The 26,464-nt window shown below is 31.8% G+C and overlaps 1 protein-coding gene across 1 annotated transcript in view; it reads left to right on the top strand.

Moving 5' to 3' along the window:
* The window catches only part of LOC130900941 (headcase protein), a 177,743-nt gene extending 151,366 nt beyond the window's left edge, over positions 1-26,377 (top strand). Inside the window, exons 3-5 of the mRNA XM_057811959.1 lie at positions 4,328-4,516; positions 4,577-4,762; positions 4,831-26,377. Coding sequence (XP_057667942.1) covers positions 4,328-4,516; positions 4,577-4,762; positions 4,831-5,007 — 552 coding nt within the window. The 3' untranslated portion in view covers positions 5,008-26,377. The remainder of the gene's footprint in view (positions 1-4,327; positions 4,517-4,576; positions 4,763-4,830) is intronic.
* Positions 26,378-26,464: the final 87 nt, after the last annotated feature.

A 26,464-nucleotide genomic window follows, 5' to 3' on the forward strand; every position in this document is an offset into this window, starting at 1 on the left:
ATCTGAACGATTGAATTGAAAAACATGGTTGCTCGAGATGCTTCATCACCAAAAATTGAAGCGAGTTGCTGTTTTGATATGTTTTTGTAGCCAAATTTCGATTTTAGGTTTCTTTTAATCAAATTTCTACATTTATTCGCATAATTTGAACGATTGAATTGAAAAACATGGTTGCTCGAGGTGCTTCATCACCAAAAATTGAAGCGAGTTGCTGTTTTGATATGTTTTTGTAGCCAAATTTCGATTTTAGGTTTCTTCTAATCAAATTTCTACATTAATTCGCATAATCTGAACGATTAAATTAGAAAAACATGGTTGCTCGAGGTGCTTCATCACCAAAAATCGAAGCGAGTTGCTTTTTTGATATGTTTTTGTAGCCAAATTTCGATTTTAGGTTTCTTCTAATCAAATTTTTACATTAATTTGCATAATCTGAACGATTGAATTGAAAAACATGGTTGCTCGAGGTGCTTCATCACCAAAAATCGAAGCGAGTTGCTTTTTTGATATGTTTTTGTAGCCAAATTTCGATTTTAGGTTTCTTCTAATCAAATTTTTACATTAATTTGCATAATCTGAACGATTGAATTGAAAAACATGGTTGCTCGAGGTGCTTCATCACCAAAAATCGAAGCGAGTTGCTGTTTTTATATGTTTTTGTAGCCAAATTTCGATTTTAGGTTTCTTCTAATCAAATTTCTACATTAATTCGCATAATCTGAACGATTAAATTAGAAAAACATGGTTGCTCGAGGTGCTTCATCACCAAAAATCGAAGCGAGTTGCTGTTTTGATATGTTTTTGTAGCCAAATTTCGATTTTAGGTTTCTTCTAATCAAATTTCTACATTAATTCGCATAATCTGAACGATTGAATTGAAAAACATGGTTGCTCGAGGTGCTTCATCACCAAAAATTGAAGCGAGTTGCTGTTTTGATATGTTTTTGTAGCCAAATTTCGATTTTAGGTTTCTTCTAATCAAATTTCTACATTAATTCGCATAATCTGAACGATTGAATTGAAAAACATGGTTGCTCGAGGTGCTTCATCACCAAAAATTGAAGCGAGTTGCTGTTTTGATATGTTTTTGTAGCCAAATTTCGATTTTAGGTTTCTTCTAATCAAATTTCTACATTAATTCGCATAATCTGAACGATTAAATTAGAAAAACATGGTTGCTCGAGGTGCTTCATCACCAAAAATCGAAGCGAGTTGCTTTTTTGATATGTTTTTGTAGCCAAATTTCGATTTTAGGTTTCTTCTAATCAAATTTTTACATTAATTTGCATAATCTGAACGATTGAATTGAAAAACATGGTTGCTCGAGGTGCTTCATCACCAAAAATCGAAGCGAGTTGCTTTTTTGATATGTTTTTGTAGCCAAATTTCGATTTTAGGTTTCTTCTAATCAAATTTTTACATTAATTTGCATAATCTGAACGATTGAATTGAAAAACATGGTTGCTCGAGGTGCTTCATCACCAAAAATCGAAGCGAGTTGCTGTTTTTATATGTTTTTGTAGCCAAATTTCGATTTTAGGTTTCTTCTAATCAAATTTTTACATTAATTTGCATAATCTGAACGATTGAATTGAAAAACATGGTTGCTCGAGGTGCTTCATCACCAAAAATTGAAGCGAGTTGCTGTTTTGATATGTTTTTGTAGCCAAATTTCGATTTTAGGTTTCTTCTAATCAAATTTCTACATTTATTCGCATAATTTGAACGATTGAATTGAAAAACATGGTTGCTCGAGGTGCTTCATCACCAAAAATTGAAGCGAGTTGCTGTTTTGATATGTTTTTGTAGCCAAATTTCGATTTTAGGTTTCTTCTAATCAAATTTCTACATTAATTCGCATAATCTGAACGATTAAATTAGAAAAACATGGTTGCTCGAGGTGCTTCATCACCAAAAATCGAAGCGAGTTGCTGTTTTGATATGTTTTTGTAGCCAAATTTCGATTTTAGGTTTCTTCTAATCAAATTTCTACATTAATTCGCATAATCTGAACGATTGAATTGAAAAACATGGTTGCTCGAGGTGCTTCATCACCAAAAATTGAAGCGAGTTGCTGTTTTGATATGTTTTTGTAGCCAAATTTCGATTTTAGGTTTCTTCTAATCAAATTTCTACATTAATTCGCATAATCTGAACGATTGAATTGAAAAACATGGTTGCTCGAGGTGCTTCATCACCAAAAATTGAAGCGAGTTGCTGTTTTGATATGTTTTTGTAGCCAAATTTCGATTTTAGGTTTCTTCTAATCAAATTTCTACATTAATTCGCATAATCTGAACGATTAAATTAGAAAAACATGGTTGCTCGAGGTGCTTCATCACCAAAAATCGAAGCGAGTTGCTTTTTTGATATGTTTTTGTAGCCAAATTTCGATTTTAGGTTTCTTCTAATCAAATTTTTACATTAATTTGCATAATCTGAACGATTGAATTGAAAAACATGGTTGCTCGAGGTGCTTCATCACCAAAAATCGAAGCGAGTTGCTTTTTTGATATGTTTTTGTAGCCAAATTTCGATTTTAGGTTTCTTCTAATCAAATTTTTACATTAATTTGCATAATCTGAACGATTGAATTGAAAAACATGGTTGCTCGAGGTGCTTCATCACCAAAAATCGAAGCGAGTTGCTGTTTTTATATGTTTTTGTAGCCAAATTTCGATTTTAGGTTTCTTCTAATCAAATTTTTACATTAATTTGCATAATCTGAACGATTGAATTGAAAAACATGGTTGCTCGAGGTGCTTCATCACCAAAAATTGAAGCGAGTTGCTGTTTTGATATGTTTTTGTAGCCAAATTTCGATTTTAGGTTTCTTCTAATCAAATTTCTACATTTATTCGCATAATTTGAACGATTGAATTGAAAAACATGGTTGCTCGAGGTGCTTCATCACCAAAAATTGAAGCGAGTTGCTGTTTTGATATGTTTTTGTAGCCAAATTTCGATTTTAGGTTTCTTCTAATCAAATTTCTACATTAATTCGCATAATCTGAACGATTAAATTAGAAAAACATGGTTGCTCGAGGTGCTTCATCACCAAAAATCGAAGCGAGTTGCTGTTTTGATATGTTTTTGTAGCCAAATTTCGATTTTAGGTTTCTTCTAATCAAATTTCTACATTAATTCGCATAATCTGAACGATTAAATTAGAAAAACATGGTTGCTCGAGGTGCTTCATCACCAAAAATCGAAGCGAGTTGCTGTTTTGATATGTTTTTGTAGCCAAATTTCGATTTTAGGTTTCTTCTAATCAAATTTCTACATTAATTCGCATAATTTGAACGATTAAATTAGAAAAACATGGTTGCTCGAGGTGCTTCATCACCAAAAATCGAAGCGAGTTGCTGTTTTGATATGTTTTTGTAGCCAAATTTCGATTTTAGGTTTCTTCTAATCAAATTTCTACATTAATTCGCATAATCTGAACGATTAAATTAGAAAAACATGGTTGCTCGAGGTGCTTCATCACCAAAAATCGAAGCGAGTTGCTGTTTTGATATGTTTTTGTAGCTAAATTTCGATTTTAGGTTTCTTCTAATCAAATTTCTACATTAATTCGCATAATCTGAACGATTAAATTAGAAAAACATGGTTGCTCGAGGTGCTTCATCACCAAAAATCGAAGCGAGTTGCTGTTTTGATATGTTTTTGTAGCCAAATTTCGATTTTAGGTTTCTTCTAATCAAATTTCTACATTAATTCGCATAATCTGAACGATTAAATTAGAAAAACATGGTTGCTCGAGGTGCTTCATCACCAAAAATCGAAGCGAGTTGCTGTTTTGATATGTTTTTGTAGCCAAATTTCGATTTTAGGTTTCTTCTAATCAAATTTCTACATTAATTCGCATAATTTGAACGATTAAATTAGAAAAACATGGTTGCTCGAGGTGCTTCATCACCAAAAATCGAAGCGAGTTGCTGTTTTGATATGTTTTTGTAGCCATATTTTGATTTTAGGTTTCTTCTAATCAAATTTCTACATTAATTCGCATAATCTGAACGATTAAATTAGAAAAACATGGTTGCTCGAGGTGCTTCATCACCAAAAATCGAAGCGAGTTGCTGTTTTGATATGTTTTTGTAGCTAAATTTCGATTTTAGGTTTCTTCTAATCAAATTTCTACATTAATTCGCATAATCTGAACGATTAAATTAGAAAAACATGGTTGCTCGAGGTGCTTCATCACCAAAAACCGAAGCGAGTTGCTGTTTTGATATGTTTTTGTAGCCAAATTTCGATTTTAGGTTTCTTCTAATCAAATTTCTACATTAATTTCACTGATTAATTTTGTTTTTTGTTACAGACCGAAGACGAAGGTAATCACGGCAACGACGATACCCGCTGCTTCATCTTGTCCACGCTAGCATCTCAAGGTCGTTCAAAGGTTCATTGCGTTTTGTGCGAAGAACAGCTTCTGGTTTTCGATAGATATCCATTAGTGGACGGAACATTTTTCTTAAGTCCGCGTCAACACGCCAAAAGTTGCATCGAGGTAAAAATAAATTTTTCAAAAAATATATCTTTTTTTTCCAATTTAAAAATTTAATTTCAGGTGAAAGTAGAGGGACGTACCCAATTTCTCACCGTAGTCTGTATGGGTTGTTTGGAAGGCGTAAACGGTCGCGCCATCATATGCAGATTCTGTAATCAGAAATGGGACGGATCATCCCTGGTACTCGGAACCATGTATTCTTACGATATATTCGCCGCCATGCCGTGTTGCACCGAGAGAATAAAGGTACAATAACGATGATTTCCAAATGATTAATTATTTTCTAAAATTTCTTTTTTTTTGTTTTATTTTAGTGCAATTCCTGTTATAAACCGGTACTTCATCCGACGCAAAGACTGAATTTCTTCAGCGATTACAGTCACATGGTACCATGTCCACACTGTCGTACTTTAGACACTCATTTCGTGAAACCTCTCGGTTTCTGTTACGCCCGTCAACTATCGCGGTCGTTACAGATGATGTGGCCATAGCACGTGGCCCCCCGAGTCGTTACCAAGGACCCACCGACGCCACCGACACCTCCAGATCCTAATCCCATGGATTTAGATCTCGGATTGTTGTGGCGCGAATTGGCCGGATTACGACTCGACGAGTTTTGCCGATTGCAGCTCACCAGAGCTCGGTAGACCTCCACCGTTTAGTTTCCTTTGTTATGTTGTTGCATTTTTTACAGTTTGAGGTTAGGTTCAAGGTGTTGTAGTATAATTTTTTTCGAATTTTTGTGATTAATTATGTGTCTAATTTACATATATATAGATGCCGATTATCGATATTAATCAGTTCTTAATAATCAAAACTGTTCAAAAATCCCCATTAAGTTGATGTTTTTTCATATTGAAATACAGTTAATTTTTTCTTTGTAATTTGATGTAAAGACCTATTTTTAAAAATTTGTATTTAAAACCATCAATGTTGAACGTGTTTCTTCCTTGATATAATTTAAAAAAAATAGTCACATGGGCTTAGACCAGTAAATTTCCGTAGCATCTTTCTTAACATAAATATCCACGTTGTGTTCTTGATCCACGTATCTTAAAAAAATTTAAAAAAAAGGGCGTAAACAAAGATGAATTTTTCGTAATTATCCTTTGTACGTTTCCATTAAAGAATTCTTCTTTTTCTCACCTGATCCACAGGTAATATTCTAACCCAAGTGTTACATAATGTTTTTTATCTTTAAAAAATTTACACATTCACTGTTCCACGTATTTAATTTATTACTATAATGTGGTAATAATACATGTGCCCCGTATGGCTGCTACCTGATTACTGAAGTGTGGGAGATTGTACAGGATCTCGGATCCCTAACGAGACATGCCGAAACCTTACGACTCGGACTCGAAAAGCTAACACGGAAGCGAGAACGGCCGAAACAACCCGAGACATATCGAAGCGAGGCTACACTTACAGTCTTGCGTTCGGAATTTCTCGCAGAGAGTGTTTAGTAGAAAAATCTGGTGTTTAATAACATATATTTTAGAATCTGTTGGGTTTAGAATCATAAAATACATGACATGTTCAGGTATTTCAGGTTTTATTAATTATTAAATTAGTCGTACTTTCTTATTGAGATAACCTAACTTTAAATGAAGTAAACCTAACCTAATAAATAAATGGAAACGTTTCACAAGATGTTTAACGAGATAGATCCAAGCTAGAAAGTAAATAATAATTATAGTTAGTTATTGAGTATCTGCTTTATTCTCATATTAAAGTAATTTAAAATCAAGAAAATCTAATATTTTCATCATTTTTGGTGTGATGATCACTTCAATTATAGTTTGAGAAAAATACAAATTTATAAAAATCAGTCGACCATTGATAATGACAGTTTAGAATTGTTAAATAAAAGTTTAATTTCGCCGTTTGAAAAATTTTAATTCAAAAGAATATATATTATTTTGCACGAAATCACGTTTTAATTTTAAATTTTAGCATCTTGGACTTGACCTTGAACGTTTTTTTTATCGCATTTATTTTTAGGGTGAAAGGTCCTCCGTACCTAACCCTTAGATATCTGTACTATATAGAAACGTTTTGTTATTAGTTTAATGTATATGTTTGTTAGTTTCTAGTGAATTTCTATTTCAAACTTTAGTCTTTTAAAAAAAGAAATTGAAGATTGTGATGATAAACGTTATAATTTTTAAGTTTAATTCAAATGATCGACACAGAATTTTGTCTACGCGACGAAAAAATTGAAAAAAAAGCAATCGATAAAAGGTAATTGAACCTTTCGTCTTTGTAGATGTCTAATGTTAGAATTTGCACTTTTTGTGTTGTTTTTTTTACGAAACCTACTTTATAATAATTAATGTAAGTAAACAAGTATAACATAAAAATTGCTGTGTCCCAATAATTAGTGATAGGTGTGATTGGCGCCCGCGAGAGGGCGTGAGCGATAGGAGTATGAAAGTTTCCTGTTAATCGTTGTCATTGTAATGAATCCGAAGGCATGAGAACACGTGATCTAGATCACATGTCTCACCGTTTAAGGGACGGTCGGTCTCCTTGCAGAGAATAGCATACTGCCACAATCATCCCGCAGCAACGGCGTAGCTAACAGAGTCGAATACATCGTGACTACGCCGTTGTATACGTAGCCTTTCAAGAAACGGACGTACAAAGCACTACTCAGCCGCTCAGTTATCCGCTATTACCTCAAAAGTTGAAAATATATATCAAGTTGCTGGAATTACTAGTATCTTGATGTTACTGAAGGTAGCGCTGGAGCATTCAGTTTTTTTTTAGAAACAGCGTTATCCGCAGAAAATAATTATTCCAAACTTAATTAATATATAATAATTTTGTTTTTTATTTTGGAAATTTTAATGTATATGTTACGGGTGGAGTTAGATTAATTGTTTACAATAATAAATTGTGCAATAACTACGACACATACTATGCTATTTGGACACCATAAAGCGACAATATTCGTATGGATCGATATGTTCATAATTTTAACAATAGATGACGCTATTAAGGTCCATAGTCTTGTAATTCCTCTCCACTTTTTGCGTTCTATTGTTTTTTCTTTCTATAAGGTCTTCTTAAACCGCTTTCCTCCACCGTTTTTTTGGTCTAACTCTTCTCCTCTTATCCTCTGGTATTTTCCATGCAACCCCTTTCAAGTTTTCGTCCATTCTTTCTGTGACTTAACCAATTTCTTGGTTTGATCTTTCCTCCCATCCCAATTCTGTCTGCTTTCCTCCAAAAATTCTTCTTAATATTTTTGTTTCCCAGATATCCGATTTCTGATTAGTTTTATTCGGCATTATCCAAGTTTCACAGGCGTATGTCAAAAACAAATTATTTATTATCAAAAAATTGTTACAATTTGTAGAAAAAAACAAGGAAATACATACTTCGAAACCGTGGTTCTCGGGCAGTTCCCTTAGCACAGATCAAAAGTGTGACAAAATTTCTTTCTGCAACCCTACTGACTCTTTGGTGGACCAAATATATCACATCTTTAGGATCCTCTCTCTAATCGAGTGCCTGTTTCGTTGGTCTTTATCATTTTCATTGCTTCGTCTTCTTTTTTCTAATACTTCACTAGCAATCAGTTCATTATCATCATTTTCAATAACGAAATTAAGAAGCTTCCTAAACTGTCATCATCATTTTCTTATGATGTAAATTGTACTTTCCAAGTAAGATAATAGCAGATTAATAGAGGCAATAGAGCAGGGACATAACATAGGTACCAACTGATTTTAGATAGAAACGAAATATCTCTAAAATCTGTTTTTATTAAAGAAAGTCTTTGGGGAAGATGGTTGGGGTCTGTTGAAAATTTTCCTCCATTGTTAGACAGGACGTGGTGACCACCTCACAGTACTGAATTCAATCTACTTGATTTTTATTGCGGGATTACGAGAATTAGATTTTATCTTCTTTGGAAATAACATTCAGTCTTCATTGCATATTTCCGACGATATTTCTTTAATTACTGACCATGTTTTCTTCCAGGATATTGTGGATTATCCATTTCTGAATCGTTAACCATCAGAATCAATATCTTGTTGTTATATTTCAATATTATTTGTTTTTTTATATCAGTAACTAGATAAATTTCAAACCTTATTGTGAAACAACCATTTTTGGGTCACTATTCATAGATTGGTAGTTTTATTAAGGCTGTTACCCACACCAAGGACTACTGTTATAACTTCTAGCCCCAGCTTAACGATATAAGAAGCACTTCAAATTTCAACATCTTACATTGTAGTTCATGGAAACTTATTGTGGTTTAACCATTTCTTGGTGGTTATCCATAAATTACAGGTCTTCTTTAGATAATTTTCTAAAGTTTTTGAGTAAATTTGTCGAAGCTATTTCATGATATCATGATAAAGTTTTACTATCATCCATTTGGATACGATTACTGGTCAATCAGATCCTCTTGATAGATCTGAAGAAACCATCAATGCTTTATTTGCCTATTTAAATTTCTTCTGGCCATCTCCATAGATGAAATTATCATTTTCATCAAAAATTTTATGCTTTTTCATTCTTTACGTAAATTTACCACTATATCCAGTAGCCAAAAAGGCAATACACCTCTTGGAGAAGTGCTTGTTCCACGCTAAACTCAGTCTTTGAAGACGATGTATTCTTCCGGTCATTTCCATAGATAAAATTATCATTTTCATTAAAAAATTTATGCTTTTTCATTCTTTACGTAAATTTACCACTATATCCAGTAGCCAAAAAGGCAATAAACCTCTTGGAGAAGTGCTTGTTCCACTCTAAACTCAGTCTTTGAAGACGATGTATTCTTCTGGTCATTTCCATAGATGAAATTATCATTCTCATTAAAAATTTTATGCTTTTTTATTCTTTACGTAAATTTACCACTATATCCAGTAGCCAAAAAGGCAATACACCTCTTGGAGAAGTGTTTGTTCCACGCTAAACTCAGTCTTTGAAGACGATGTATTCTTCCGGTCATTTCCATAGATGAAATTATCATTTTCATTAAAAATTTTATGCTTTTTCATTCTTTACGTAAATTTACCACTATATCCAGTAGCCAAAAAGGCAATACACCTCTTGGAGAAGTGCTTGTTCCACGCTAAACTCAGTCTTTGAAGACGATCTATTCTTCTGGTCATTTCCATAGATGAAATTATCATTTTCATTAAAAAATTTATGCTTTTTCATTCTTTACGTAAATTTACCACTATATCCAGTAGCCAAAAAGGCAATAAACCTCTTGGAGAAGTGCTTGTTCCACTCTAAACTCAGTCTTTGAAGACGATCTATTCTTCTGGTCATTTCCATAGATGAAATTATCATTTTCATTAAAAATTTTATGCTTTTTCATTCTTTACGTAAATTTACCACTATATCCAGTAGCCAAAAAGGCAATACACCTCTTGGAGAAGTGCTTGTTCCACGCTAAACTCAGTCTTTGAAGACGATCTATTCTTCTGGTCATTTCCATAGATGAAATTATCATTTTCATTAAAAATTTTATGCTTTTTCATTCTTTACGTAAATTTACCACTATATCCAGTAGCCAAAAAGGCAATAAACCTCTTGGAGAAGTGCTTGTTCCACGCTAAACTCAGTCTTTGAAGACGATCTATTCTTCTGGCCATCTCCATAGATGAAATTATCATTTTCATCAAAAATTTTATGCTTTTTCATTCTTTACGTAAATTTACCACTATATCCAGTAGCCAAAAAGGCAATACACCTCTTGGAGAAGTGCTTGTTCCACGCTAAACTCAGTCTTTGAAGACGATGTATTCTTCCGGTCATTTCCATAGATGAAATTATCATTTTCATTAAAAAATTTATGCTTTTTCATTTTTTACGTAAATTTGCCACTATATCCAGTAGCCAAAAAGGCAATACACCTCTTGGAGAAGTGCTTGTTCCACGCTAAACTCAGTCTTTGAAGACGATGTATTCTTCTGGTCATTTCCATAGATAAAATTATCATTTTCATTAAAAATTTTATGCTTTTTCATTCTTTACGTAAATTTACCACTATATCCAGTAGCCAAAAAGGCAATACACCTCTTGGAGAAGTGCTTGTTCCACGCTAAACTCAGTCTTTGAAGACGATGTATTCTTCCGGTCATTTCCATAGATGAAATTATCATTTTCATTAAAAAATTTATGCTTTTTCATTTTTTACGTAAATTTGCCACTATATCCAGTAGCCAAAAAGGCAATACACCTCTTGGAGAAGTGCTTGTTCCACGCTAAACTCAGTCTTTGAAGACGATGTATTCTTCTGGTCATTTCCATAGATGAAATTATCATTTTCATTAAAAATTTTATGCTTTTTCATTCTTTACGTAAATTTACCACTATATCCAGTAGCCAAAAAGGCAATACACCTCTTGGAGAAGTGCTTGTTCCACGCTAAACTCAGTCTTTGAAGACGATGTATTCTTCCGGTCATTTCCATAGATGAAATTATCATTTTCATTAAAAAATTTATGCTTTTTCATTTTTTACGTAAATTTACCACTATATCCAGTAGCCAAAAAGGCAATACACCTCTTGGAGAAGTGTTTGTTCCACGCTAAACTCAGTCTTTGAAGACGATGTATTCTTCCGGTCATTTCCATAGATGAAATTATCATTTTCATTAAAAAATTTATGCTTTTTCATTTTTTACGTAAATTTGCCACTATATCCAGTAGCCAAAAAGGCAATACACCTCTTGGAGAAGTGCTTGTTCCACGCTAAACTCAGTCTTTGAAGACGATGTATTCTTCCGGTCATTTCCATAGATGAAATTATCATTTTCATTAAAAAATTTATGCTTTTTCATTTTTTACGTAAATTTACCACTATATCCAGTAGCCAAAAAGGCAATACACCTCTTGGAGAAGTGCTTGTTCCACGCTAAACTCAGTCTTTGAAGACGATGTATTCTTCTGGTCATTTCCATAGATGAAATTATCATTTTCATTAAAAATTTTATGCTTTTTCATTCTTTACGTAAATTCACCACTATATCCAGTAGCCAAAAAGGCAATACACCTCTTGGAGAAGTGTTTGTTCCACAATAAACTCAGTCTTCGAAGACAATGTATTACATCACAAGTCTTCTAGATATTGCACTGTTTATCCGAGTAAATTCAAGTTTAACTATTAATTTAACATATATAGTACAAAAATCAATGTGATATTTGTTTGATGTTAAAAAAATTAATTTATGATCCCCGTATAAATACTTTATAATACGAGGTCGGATCAATAATTCTAATATACCTAGTGCAATTTATTATTTGTTTACCTTATAATTATTATATAATTTTTAACGTTTGGAATAATGTTGAATCAAATATATTTACACCTGGATAAGGTGCTACAGTTGTTTCACAAAGAAGAATGTTGTTTTTCTGACATGGTGAATGTGGCGGAACTAGGAAATTGCTTCAAGTACAAACCGTTCGTTACTTCTGCAAATTTTATATAATAAAATATTAACATATTTAATCTATTGTTGAAGGTAAAGTAATTCCTATCTCCGATTGTAGCCAAAGCTTTAAGTTTGTGTTTTTTTTATCGATTACCTTGGAAAATTTCGAAATAAAAACTATTTTTAATAGTTTAAAATCGTTTTTATTTCGATGATTCCTCGGTTTTGACTAAACTAATTCGACCGACTTGAATATTGCGAGTGTGAGCCTAGCTTTTGTAATGTATAGCCTATCCTTATCCTTTATCCTTAGTCCTTAAGTAGTAGTCAGTAGAGTACTATTTTTTTACTTAGTAATAATAATTAATAACGAAACTTTGTATAACCGAGGTAATCCAGCTACTTTCTACTATAGACTTTTATAAATTCTTCAAAATAAACCTGCGGTCTAAGAAAAATATATCATCCCTTTCGATGGGGTGGTTAGTACTGATCACTATCCATCTAGTGATGATTTAAAGCAAGACGAAATCCAAAACCAAGATATTCGTATTGTCTTCAAAGTGCAGTCTTGACTTGCAAGTCTTGCAAGTCCATTTTCTTCTTAGATTTTTATTGGAAGGAATTGAAAGGTTCAATATGGCATTTAGTTTTTGGTAAAAACTTCTTAATTGTCTGGTTTTGATTAAAATAGACAAACACAAGTTCTACTACATGAATTTTATGAAACATCACTGATAACATCATCTTCGTTAACGTCAACAGTTTCAGTGACTTGTAATTTTTGGTAAAATGTTTTTATGTAAACATTAATGGAATTCAAATATTGATATAATTTAAGGCCGCTTGATATGCAAGAACTCGAACTTGCAACATTATCAGATTGGTGCCGTTTTTATTGGGTGCTAGCTGTAATTCTAAGGAGAAATCTAGTTACTTTTGGCTCAGCAACCAATCTGTCAATCAATTTTTGTTAGTGACAATGACAAAAGTACCGCATAATATGAAGCAAGTTTCCCTATGACCCAAACTTGGTCTTGGGCTCTTTAAAAAACATGGTTTAGAACTTTCTTCGCCGTCTTCCCTTTTGATAGGACTTCTTTAGGTGTTCTGTTCTCTAATATCCTTTGTGCATGACCAGAATAGTTGTTCTCTCCCACTATCTTTCTTATTCTGTCATTTCTTATCCAGCTGCTCTTTTCCAGTACTCAATTTCGGTCCATTCCGCAGATTTCTCTCTTCGATCGCTGTGACTAATGTTGTTATTTCAATTCCTAAGTATTTGTATTCTATTTCTGCTCCATCCTCCATTTCCTGTACTCCTCTAGAGTTTTCGAGTCATGCAGCTTCATAACTTCATTTGTTATGCACAGTCGACTTTTAAAAACACGTCGCTAGTTCTGGTTAAAGTATTTCGAACATTTGAAAATCAATGAATCTTCAAGTTCTGATAACTTTGTATATTTTCAGGTATAATGCTTGTTGAGTCTGTTCCCGTTCTATCTCATCCTGTACCTTTTATTTTACTTCTTGTCATCTTATTCGCCATTTTCCCCCTGAAATCTTTATTTTTTTTGTCCAACTTCTCGGTTTTCCTTTCTTGTATTCTTCTATCAATCCCATCCTAGTTCCACGATTTTGTTATGGCCTGGTTTCTTATCTTTAAATTATTTCTTATTTTATGTTATCTTTATCAATTCTTTGTATTCTGATGATGAAAATCGAACTTAAAAATCGTCAAGCATCTTGTAATACTAGGTCTTAGGGATTATTCTTGCACTGATTGGTCTAACGGACCTAAATCTAATCTTGGTCTTGGTTTTTCTCCCTAAATGCACAGCCTATTCGATTAGTTGGATGTTGAGGTGGGTTTGAGATATTCTGGTAGTTTCTTAAATGATATCTTTCATCTTCTTTTGGTTCAACTCTCGATAGATCTGCGAATGCACCAAGAAGTTTCTGTGGACGATTTGGAATTCGTGGAAATTCATAATTCCTCTCCATTACTAAACTTACATTATCCAATGTTCAATATTGAGTTAATAACAGAAGTTTTGAACCGATGACAAGTCACGTTTTGATGATTTCAGGAAGGTTTTGTTCAAATTTTCTATGGTTTATGGTTTACAATATAAGCACAACATCGCGTTATTTCGCGTATAGTATAAACAGCACTAAAAAAAATTGAACGTTTTACGGTGTAAAGAATTTATAAAAAAATTTAAATGATACGAATTGTCTTGGTTATAAGAAGATTTGGGATTAATTTGGACACTCTACTTTTTGCATGCACCCAAACCGCTTTGCTCTAAACTGACTCTAGAAATGTAGAAAGAAAAAATCATGCTTCTTGTCGAGGCCTAATCTCACGGTCTAAGATATTTTGTAAAGATTTTTGTGAGAAAATAAATCGTTCATGTCTTTTTTTTTTGTTAAAATGAAAATGTATATAAATTTCGAATTCGATATAAAAGAAGAAAAAAAATACGTTGAATACTCCTTAGATCAACTTACGTTTTTTTTTGTAATTTAAAAAATTCCAATAAGAAAATTTTCCAATCGGTAATCGAGCGGATTTTTTTTCAAAAGACGTAAAGTTGATCTGAATTTTTTTTAAAAAATTGGTATTAACAATAATGTATGTCGATTTAACATAAGTCTAGTGAGTAGTCGTTTTTTACAGAAATTAAATTTTTAAATACGAATTTCTAGATGTAATCAATTTTTGTTTTTTTTTTCGAAAAGAGGCGCGGCACCCCAGCTGGTGCGAGGACCAAATCCGGTGGCTGCCCAGAGCTCGACTCATTCGTCTACGATTTTTCAAAACTGATTCCAATTTTTAGCCGGTCCAGCGTCCTCAAAACGGACTTTGCTAATATATGAAACAACCTAAAAATTTTATATGATTTCAACGGTGTTCACGTCGTTTCATATATTCCCATTAAGGCACAACTCGAAACGTTTCTTTCCAAATATCCAATTATTCAACAAAAAACATTTCTGGACATTGAGGAAAAGTAAACAAAAATTTTTATAATAATCCCATGATTATAAAACGGCTTTAACGGACACAATCATTTTGTAAGTGCAATTTGGACCTTACATAGTAAATTCTATTTATAAATTCAAATTTCGATGGCAAATTGTATTAATACAATCAGAACTTACTACTCGATATTAGTCGTGTTTAAAATGCAGTGTTGTCAGCTCTACCTCATAGTTTCTTGGTATTTCAAACTATACGTAATATTTAATAGAAAACCTGTATGTTTTGCAAATTTCCTGTTCTTATTATTTTTCAATATAAAAATTTGCAATTTTATATTAAAAAAATACAGGTTGTCCCTAAGAAAAGACGCCAAAATATAACAATTGAAGGTAATTTATGTAGAACCAGAAATTTCGAAAAAATACGGAACCCTATAATATAAAAACATCAAATTATCAAATTTAATACACTTTTTAAGGGCATTAAGTCATAGGAAGTAGAAGGCTATCAAACCCTGTGGGGTTAATTGGCGATGACCTAACCTTGAAATTTTACACCGAGCCAAACATGACGCGCAAGGCCGAAAATTTTGTTTTAAACTGTTTGAGGGACACCCGGTATAAGCATTTTTTAGTTCCTTGCAAAATTGCAGACATTCAGAGTATCTATCGTATTTTTTTTTGCTGCGATACTAGGGAATCCAGCTGATCTGATCAAGATAATGTGGATAGACTTTTCGTCCTCTGTGCAACAAAATCTTCAGGTGTTTGTTTTTAGTAACATATCTTATCATGTGTCAATAATTGATTTTGCTCTTCTCTACCTTCTTTTCCAATGGTTCAGGTCCCATGAAGGGCTTGTCTGCCCCCGCTTTAGCTCAATAGAGGTAACTCAAAGTTTTAATTAGCGTCATCTTCGCATGACGATGTCTCAATCAAAAATAAAAACTCAAAGCTGTAGAAAATCAGCAACACTACTCCAATATTCATTAATATTTCTTGGTCCTTCGAGCCGGATCTTTATAAAAGTCTCTGAATTTGATCGCGATCGCGGTTGATACAAGTTATGTCGAGTTGAAGAGATGGTTTAGTTTACATTACATATATATAAACTTCGAGTTGTTGCCATTTAAAATTTGATAAGGCTGTCGATGCACAATACAGGAGGCGCAATCAGGGTATAAGGGTCGTATCGTAGAGCACTACTATATGTAATTTTAGATTAGCTTGGCTGCAAGTAGATAATGATAAAATGTATCTTGTGTGTGTCTTGCTTTTGTCGCTAGCTATTTTTATATTAAAGCCACCAACCATGAGGGATACTTGAAGCCATCAAAGACATTTGGATTTTTCAAAATTTCGTCGGAATAAAGTAACAATTTTTAGTATAATTATGCCATAGTTCAGGAGTCATGTACTTTTGACTGGACAAAATTAGAAAGTTGATGAAATTTTGGGGGATTGTTTGGGGATGTATAGGGAAGCTAAATCCAAGTTTTCGAATAAATCTAACCTGTGCTCGTGTAGGGGTGGCCGAAAAACCACGATTTTTTCGAACTTGTTTCAGTTTTTGGCTTATAACTCCCAAACTATGCATCCTATCGTAAAAGATACTATATACCTTTTTAAAGTAGATGAAGATCGCTATCGTTTAAGATCAATCGCAGCTTTGTAGGTCTAATAGGTCTCGAGATACAGCTCTTCAAAATTTGCCAATTTTTTTCAAAAATTTGAAAATTTATGTTTTGGTTGTCTTTTGCACGAAATATTGGCTAAACTATTGATCCCACGATGAAGTTGTAGAGCAGTTATTTAGCTTCAATTTAAGCACAACCTCAACGCTGTAGAACGAATAGTTTGCAAGTTATAAGGAAAAATTGAAACATCAACAAAATCCGATTTCTCAAGAAATGGAGCTAATTGAAATGCCATTATCTTCGGAATTATACGGCCAAAAATGTAATATAAATAGTAAAATTTGAAGGAAATTTAATGCTTATTCCGAAAATAGAATAAAAGAAACCCTTACACGTCGCATAGTTTTTAAGATATAGACCAAAAACCGAAATACGTCAGAAAAAATCGCGGTATTTTGGCTACCCCTATCGAGCACTGGCTTTTTTGTCAAAGAAACTCGGATTAAGATTTCCTTGTTATCCTCGAATAATATCCCAACATTTCTAATCAATAACTTCGCAATTTTGTACAGGATAACTGCTATACTGTTAAGAGCTCCATTTCTTGAGAAATTGTTCGTTCTACAGCGTTGCGGTTGGGCTTAAACTGAAGCTAAATAACTGCTCTACAACTTCATTTGTCATGACTTCCTCGTGGGATCAATAATTTAGCCAATATTTCGTGCAAAAGACGGCCAAAACATAAATTTTCCAATTTTTGAAAAAAATTGGCAAATTTTGAAGAGCTGTGTCTTGAGACCTATTAGACCTACAAAACTGCGGTTAGTCTTAAACGATAGCGATTCTCATCTACTCTAAAAAGGTATATAGTATATTTTTCGGTAGGATGCATAGTTTGGGAGTTATAAGCCAAAAACTGAAACAAGTTCGAAAAAATCGTGGTTTTTCGGCCACCCCTACACAATTACAAGCTAGATTTATCCGAAAACTTGGATTTAGCTTCCCTATACATCCCCAAACAATCACTCAAAGTTTTATTAACTTTCTAATTTTGTCCAGGAGACAAAAACGTTTGTTCTATTAAAATTTCAAGAAGTTTAAATTATTTTTGGAATATTTCGAGATTTTTTTGAGTATTGGTGGCTTTAAGGACCTCCGATAAATATATAATATTGATCAAAATTGTAAATTTAATCCTAATTGGCATATTATATTGCAAATAAAAAAAAATGGTTATGAATTTTGTGATATATATTTTTATACATACTAAATTTAGATGTAGTTGTTCTAGGGACCGCCCAAATTACTTAAAAAATATTTTTTCAAATTGGCTCAAAAAAATTACCGTTTTTAGTGTGATCACGATTTCGTATTGTTAGGAATACAATTGGTGATAAATTTTTTATATACATATATATAAAAAAAAATCATTCGAAAATGGATTGTAAAATATTTTATACGAAAAATGTATAACGATATTGAATAAATCGTAAAGATAGAAGTTAAGGCAGTAGTTATAAGCGTGTTCGTGGGTATTGTCTTTTAAACTCATGGTTGGTTGGCTACCCTTGCTTTTCCGTTTTTATGGTCAAGGCATTCAGAAAGATCTGTTTAAACCTTATTTTGTCGTGTTATTTAAAAAAAATAATGAAATTTATAACTTTAAGCAATACCAAAACAAGTTGGAAACATTTGGTTATGTTTTTAAAATAGATGTAACAAAATTTCGCCCTGTATATAGATTTATTGTTATAATTAGTGTTATTTTATGAATCTTCAGTTTTTTTCCAGGTCTTCGAGTTATACCAAAAATAACTATTTAGCTAATAATCTCAGGTTTTTAATTTTTTCTGTATCATGATAAATAAATAATTCCAAAAACAAAATATTTTTTTGTGCTGTTGAAATCTGTATCAAAAAAAATTTTTAAATAAATTTGTAGAATGTGTAAAATTGCTCTTTGTTATACTCATACAGATTCGCGCCAATAAATTCACAGTATTATACAGTTTGCCAAAAAATAAATGAAATGAAAAATTATTATATCCCCTGTATAATAGAAATTTGTATTAACATTTCATTAATTCACACATTAAAATAAGGAAAAAATCATGTAAACGATTACACCAACTATACCGTATGTCTCAAATATGGATTCGAAAGCTTACACCAAATAAAAACCATTACACCATTATACATCCTGTATAATGTGCCATTTTAAATGATTTTTATTTATAAATGATGATAAAGTACTAAAATAATAAGATCAAATATACAGTATGTCCCAAAATAAGTAATGAATAAAAATAATTGATAGTAAAATTTTGTATACACCCCCTGTATAAGAAAAACGGTTCAAATTATATTTTTTTTCATAAATGAAAATGAAGTATTCATTGATGATTTGATCAGATCAGATTGTCTCAAAATGTCGTGAATAAAAATAGGAGTATAGAACAATTCTCATGATTTTTTTTTATTAAATTTGAGTATCCGTTCAAATGACTAGACCAAATATACAGTATGTTTCAAATAAGTACAATGAATAAAAGGAATTTAAAACAGTAAATAAGAATCATGTGCCATATTGTATATTTTTTTGTAAATGAAAATTGAGTATTCTTAAAAAAATTAGATCAAATATACAGTACGACCCAAAAATAAGTGTTATGAAAAATATAATCGAGAATAAAATTTGGTACACCCCCTATATAAGAACAGTACGCCAATGTGTATGATTTGTTTGTAAACGAAAGTTAAATATCGATGGAAAATTTTATCTAATATACAATATGTCCCAAATAAATGTAATGAATAAAAAGAATTTATAATAACAATAGATCCAACCCCTGTATAGACCAAATATACAGTATGTCTCATGATAGGGGTATCAATAAAAATGATTTAGAATGAAAATTTGTTTACTCCTGTATAGAAACAATGTGCCAATTTGGATTGATTTTTTGTTGTAAATAAGAATTAAGTATCTATTCAAACTAGTAGACCACATATACAGTATGTCTCCAAATATGGGTATCAATAAAAAGCATTTAGAATAAAAATTCGTTTAACCCCTGTATAACAAAAATGTGCCGCATTGTTTAATTTTTTTGCAAATGAAAATTGAGTATCCTTTCGAACGATAAGATCTTCAACTATACAGTTTGTCCCAAATAAGTGTAAATAATAAAAAGAGTTGAGAATATACTTTGGTACACACCATTGTATAAGAATAATATGCCGATTTTAAGATATTTTTTTGTAAATTAAAATCAAAAATCCATTAAAAAGATTACATAAAACATACAGGATGTCTCAAATATACAGTATGTCTTAAAATAAGTACAATAAATAAAAAGAATTTAGAATAAAATTTGGTATCAAAAGGATTTGTTAATTTGCACGATTTTTTTGGTAAGATGAAGTATCCATTCAAATGATGGCACTAAGTATACAGAATGTCTTTAATATACAGTATGTCTCGAAATAATGATAATGAATAAAAAGAATTAAGAATGAAATTTGGTATCAAAAGGATTTGTTAATTTGCATGATTTTTTGTTTGTAAAATGAAGTATCCATTCAAATGATGGCATCAAGTATACAGAATGTCTTAAATATACAGTATGTCTCGAAATAGGGACAATAAATAAAAATAATTAAGAATAAAATTTGGTAACAAAAGGATTTGTTAATTTCCATGATTTTTTGTTTGTAAAATGAAGTATCCATTCAAATGATGGCATCAAGTATACAGAATGTGTTAAATATACAGTATGTCTCGAAATAATGACAATGAGAAAAAGAATTAAGAATGAAATTTGGTATCAAAAGGATTTGTTAATTTACATGATTTTTTTCGTAAAATGAAGTATCCATTCAAATGATGGCACTAAGTATACAGAATGTGTTAAATATACAGTATGTCTCGAAATAATGACAATGAGAAAAAGAATTAAGAATGAAATTTGGTATCAAAAGGATTTGTTAATTTGCATGATTTTTTTCGTAAAATGAAGTATCCATTCAAATGATGGCATCAAGTATACAGAATGTCTTAAATATACAGTATGTCTCGAAATAGGGACAATAAATAAAAAAAATTAAGAATAAAATTTGGTAACAAAAGGATTTGTTAATTTCCATGATTTTTTGTTTGTAAAATGAAGTATCCATTCAAATGATGGCATCAAGTATACAGAATGTCTTAAATATACAGTATGTCTCGAAATAATGACAATGAGTAAAAAGAATTAAGAATAAAATTTGGTATCAAAAGGATTTGTTAATTTGCACGATTTTTTTGGTAAGATGAAGTATCCATTCAAATGATGGCACTAAGTATACAGAATGTCTTTAATATACAGTATGTCTCGAAATAATGATAATGAATAAAAAGAATTAAGAATAAAATTTGGTAACAAAAAGATTTGTTAATTTGCATGATTTTTTTCGTAAGATGAAGTATCCATTCAAATGATGGCACTAAGTATACAGAATGTCTTTAATATACAGTATGTCTCGAAATATTGATAATGAATAAAAAGAATTAAGAATAAAATTTGGTAACAAAAAGATTTGTTAATTTGCATGATTTTTTTCGTAAGATTAAGAATCCATTCAAATGATGGCACCAAATATACAGTATATGTCCCTATAATCAACATATAATATAAGTGAATATTGGTACATCATTTCACGTAGATACATTGTTTTTAGTATACTATGGTATACCAAAGAGCTTTTTGAATGTGTACAATAGAAAGTTTCATAGTTTGATTTAGTAGAAAAAAAATGTGTTGATCGTTAATATGTTAAATTTCCATACTTAGAAATTTCTGAGTACCATTGACCGACTAATTTCCTATCAGAGTACAAATTTTCGTAATAATTAACACCTATAATTATAATTAATTAATTAATTAATTAACAAATTAACCATGTTTTTCGGTGTTATTGTAGTTTTGTGAAAAGAGGCCGCTATTATAGTGGCGCAGTTGTAGATTAGCCGCTGTTTTTTTTTTCATTAAAAAAAAAACATTATAATTATCACCCCGAATAGTATACGATACTCAAACATGTACTTAAATATTCCACCAAAAGTTATTTTACATCAAAAACTTTTTTGTGAATTAAAATTCGAGTGTCGTTACTTTTGGGGTTCATTATTATCATTATTGGAAAGTTGAGTGTTGAGAGGGTAGTTTATGTATGTTTATAGCGTACTGTAGTAGCGCGGAAGGGTCGGGAAGGGGAGCAGAGGACCGAACCTGCGCTCTGCATTACCAGCCCTTTTTGCCCTTTTAGTTTTAGGGCAGGTATTAGTTTAGCAGAGCGGGGCACAAGTCAATTGTTTTAAAGATTTGATGTTGCTGTTTTCTTTTTAATTTTCACTCAGGGCAGCCAGAGGGCCAAGACCACAACTTAATTATATTGAAAATTTTCGATATCGCGATTGAAAAATTTTTTGTTTGTTTGTCAACCGCCTCAACTTCATCACGTTTCTAAACTCATTGTTTTTGACTAGTTTGTCATCATCATCAATATTTTCGAATTGACAATTAAGAGATCTTTCAAACTATATTACATCACAAACGAAATAATCAGTTATTTGTACACACTATATAATAATTAAAATGATTTATTTGTCTCGTTAGTCCCGTTGTAAATTATACTATACCAAAATGTTCGAACGTAAATCTTAATTTTCAATATATTTAATAGTCTCGAGGGTCTGAGAATGTTTACAAATCATAATGGTGATTACTGAATGAGTACAAATTCTGCTTCCCTATCTCGTACCGACTTATTATTATCATTATAATTATTATTAATAATTAAATCAGAGTTTAGCAATGGAGCAATATCATCAGATGTATATTTAATATTTAATTTTGTTTTTTCTTTGTTCTTTTAGATTTTTCTTTCGAATGTATCCAAATTTTTTGATTGTTGTTCGTATATAATCCAGTAGAATCAAACTTCAAATCCTGATAATTGCTACAAAAGTTATATACTTTTAAAGGCCTCATTTTCATCCCAATATGACGATTCCAAGTTTTTTCTCTCGCCGGAGGTGTGCTAAAGTGGCAGTGGAAGTTTTCTTCATAATTCGTCTCCCAAACGGATGTCGGATTTATCTGCATTACTTTAACATAACCTCAAAACACTTGTCACTTAAATCCGACACTATTAGTTAGTTAATCCGTCTTTGCTTGGCTTGACTACGAGACGCAATATTTGAACCAGGACTACAAGGTGTGTTTATGCATAGTTTCTTGCTTTGAGACATACCACACTACTAAAAAACTAAGCCCGTCTTTGGGGTCTACCTACATGATCAAAAGGCCGTCTCGAAAGGGTTAAAGGACTCCCAATAACATAAACATGGTTTATGGACTGGACTGAACTATTTATCTATAGTTATTAAAGCAGTTGAAGATATAATTGAAGATATAAAATTGTAATACATAGACCAAACGACGAGTTTTTAATACGTTTTTCTGAGTTTTTCGCCTCATATATGTAGCCCAGGTCTTTTGGCTCCTCAATCTCTTCATGTTCAAGGAAGACCATAGTTTAAAGCCTGCTAACGAAACTATCTGATGTCCCAACCGTATTTGTACTCGTAGGTACGTTCTTAAGCAATGTTTGCAGATTAATTTTTCTCCAACAACTTCACCAACTTTTTCTTGTCATGCTTTAAGACTGCAGATGATGTGTCCATCCCCACTTATGGCGTTCAAAAATGTGGAAAACTTTGATGTTTTGTAGTAAGAGAACCATGTACTCGATATTAAGAGTCCTTTAAGATATATTACTGTGAAAATACCCTTTTTGGGTACATTTCCCCTCCCCCTAGAGTTCCGACGAAGGGGATACCTAGGATAGTCATGTTGGGCTAAACATGAAGCCATTAAAACAATCAAACTTTTTGTAGCGATTATTTCGGATTCGTCTAATTTTTATGTTTTATGCTACTGGTGAAATAATAAGAGTTTTTGTCAATAAATATACCAATAAAACAAACAACACACGAAATTAGTGAACTGAATTAAAAATTTACGTGCACTAACAATATAGTTAACTAATTTCAGTTTTGGTTTGTTAAACTTTATTTTTGGGTCGGTTTTCGTGACAGTCTCGTCGATTCATTGATCTCTGACTTATATCTTTTCACAATCTAAAGATTCTACATACGATGTAGATAAGATTACTACAAAAGATTGAGAAAAAAATGTTTTTATATGGAAAAGAAATCCAGTAGCTGAAGAGGAATCAAATTAGGGAATGGAAAAGCATATTCTGTGTTCGAAAAAAGCCGCGAGAGGTTACTAGCTTGGTATAAAATCGAGTTTTAACTTTGAATTCAACATGTCGAGTAAATATGATTCAATTCCTTGAAGAATAACTTATTTTCAAAAGGTGGAGCTGCTAACCAAAACCGACAGTTTTCTTTTCTGTTTCTGTTTCGTAAAATGCAATTTTCTTAGGTTAGATTTACCACAGAAAACGAAGAAGTTGGTTCGATAGTAGTACTCAAATCAATCAACTGTTGGGACAAATTACAGACGTTGCAGTTTGATTGTCGTTGAACTATTCGACTCCTTAAAGTCTTTGATGGGAGTCCGACTCCCCATATATGAAGTCCAGGTCTCGTCAATATCTTCAGGTTGGAGATAGTTAGTGCAGGAATTCCTCTTGCAGTGGGTATAAATCAACTAGCACTTAATCACAGCCTTTCGACACCCACAACCACCTGCACAAGCCTTGCATTTGCAAAATTATAGAAAAAAGTGACTAGAGAGCTGATTCTCAATTTTTTTTTTGGTTGATAAAAAGTAATTAGATTTCTTCTTCTTATAAGACTTTTGATCAAGATGTCTTTAAACGGATCGTAAATTTATCGCGACTTTACAAAAACCGATCTTTATAAATATTTATATAGGACATACAGCGCAATGAAACTATTTAACTGCTTCTTCTTTTTTAGCATAATTATAACTGACCATTGTACTTCAAACCAACAAAATTCTTTTTCTGGAGCTTCTCTTATACTAACTTTTACTTTTAATTATTGATGGGACTTTTCATTTTTCTTTTTCTACCATAGTGTACCATCTCACTTCCATAGAACTGTTAGTTTTTCAGTTTTTCTTCACTATATCTTTATCTTAAGTCTATTATTCCATAATTTTATGAATTAACTTAATTAGAATTTAATACAATCCTCATAGGGAGACATAGATCGAAGTGAGATTGTTCGAAGTAATATACTGAATTTACAATAAACGTGAGTGAAGCAGTCAAATTTCAAGATACTAGTTGAAATATGAATCATATAAAAGCAATAATAATAATCATATATCAATAAATTTGGATTTTTATTTTGAAAAATTTTTTGGAGTAAGTTTGTGTACCATATGTCACTCAAAAAGCAATATGTGCCATATAAGGATCATAATACCAAATAATAATTAGAGTCTTGATACACAAGTTTTTGTGTTTTCAAATTTTTACAATATAAATCATTGTATTGGGTCTTTCATTAAGAACTTTTTATCTTTGAATGTAGCGACGCCATTAAATATATCTGCTGTAGCTTCTCTGGGTTACGAATATCCTAAACAATCAATTTTCCATGACTAAGATTGGTTTTTAGGGTCGCCTATGTGGCTTATCTTTATAGTCATCGACCCATATTGATCCTCGACGACGGGCATGGCTTTACATCCCCTCTAAACAGTGATCGTATTGGACGCTCTGACATATATAAGATGATTTTCTAAAACTTTTTCAACTGTCAAGAAACTATTTAGCGAACAAACGTCATTATCAATAGACGTTTATAACGCCCGTCATCAAATAACGAAAATATTATCACTTTGTGAAACCATAATCGACTAACAAACGTAAATCATCATTAATAATTAAACAGAGTTGTACTTAATACAACAAGCGAATATAATTTCAGTAAAATTAAATACAAATAAGAATTTGTTGTTTCAAAGTTTTGTTTGTAAATTAAAAACTAATTTTTTGATGAAAGTTACTCATAGAGCTCAGAAACACCACTCCCTATGTCGCTATATCCTAACCTCAAAGTTGTCACCAATGACAATGTTGTTTATCTTTACTTTTAAATGATTCAATGAACTCCAATTCAGTTATAGATCAATACGTGGGTTAAAAAACAGACACAAAATCAGGTTTTCGAACCAGTTTGACGGCTGTAGCTACCACGATCATTGTTGACTGTCAAAGTTTCGAAAGTTCCTATAGAAAGACCTTTATGAACTACTAGAGTACCTATTAAAAAGAAGGAGAAGATTTGTTGAGATGAAAGGAAACTTCCGTATTGTTTGTTGAAGGTTCTATTAGAAATTTATTGGCCTTCAATGGACACATTTAGATTTGTAAATTATCTATTTGTATCTTTAGATAGTCGGTATTGTAGACACCAGTTACTTCTCGATTTTTAAATTGTATAAAAATGTTATTTATTTTACATTTTAATGTTGGAAAATTGTTTTATTTAAAAAAAAGTTGAAATTATACGTACAAAGTGAACCATTTTTCATTCACCTTCTATTTAAACAAGGAATTGAGTTGGTATATAAAAAATGGCATATTTTGTATTTTTTTTGAGGTTAAGTGGTGTCTATTGAACCGCTTTGAATATGTGAAGATGTTTTTATATGCGTGGAAAATTTGATATCAATATAATATATGACATGATCGAGCTTTTGACGGCTTTTACATAAATGTAATACAATGGGATTACAAATTTTTAAAACGTAATAAATATAACCATTGTCTAAAAAAGTTGTTTTTTTTTCATTACCAACCTATCATTTCCTCGAAACCCCAATCCAGACTCTGCATAAGGCTTTTTATCACTCCGTTGCAACT

Source organism: Diorhabda carinulata, chromosome X, assembly GCF_026250575.1.
Source record: "Diorhabda carinulata isolate Delta chromosome X, icDioCari1.1, whole genome shotgun sequence".
NCBI lineage: Eukaryota > Metazoa > Arthropoda > Insecta > Coleoptera > Chrysomelidae > Diorhabda > Diorhabda carinulata.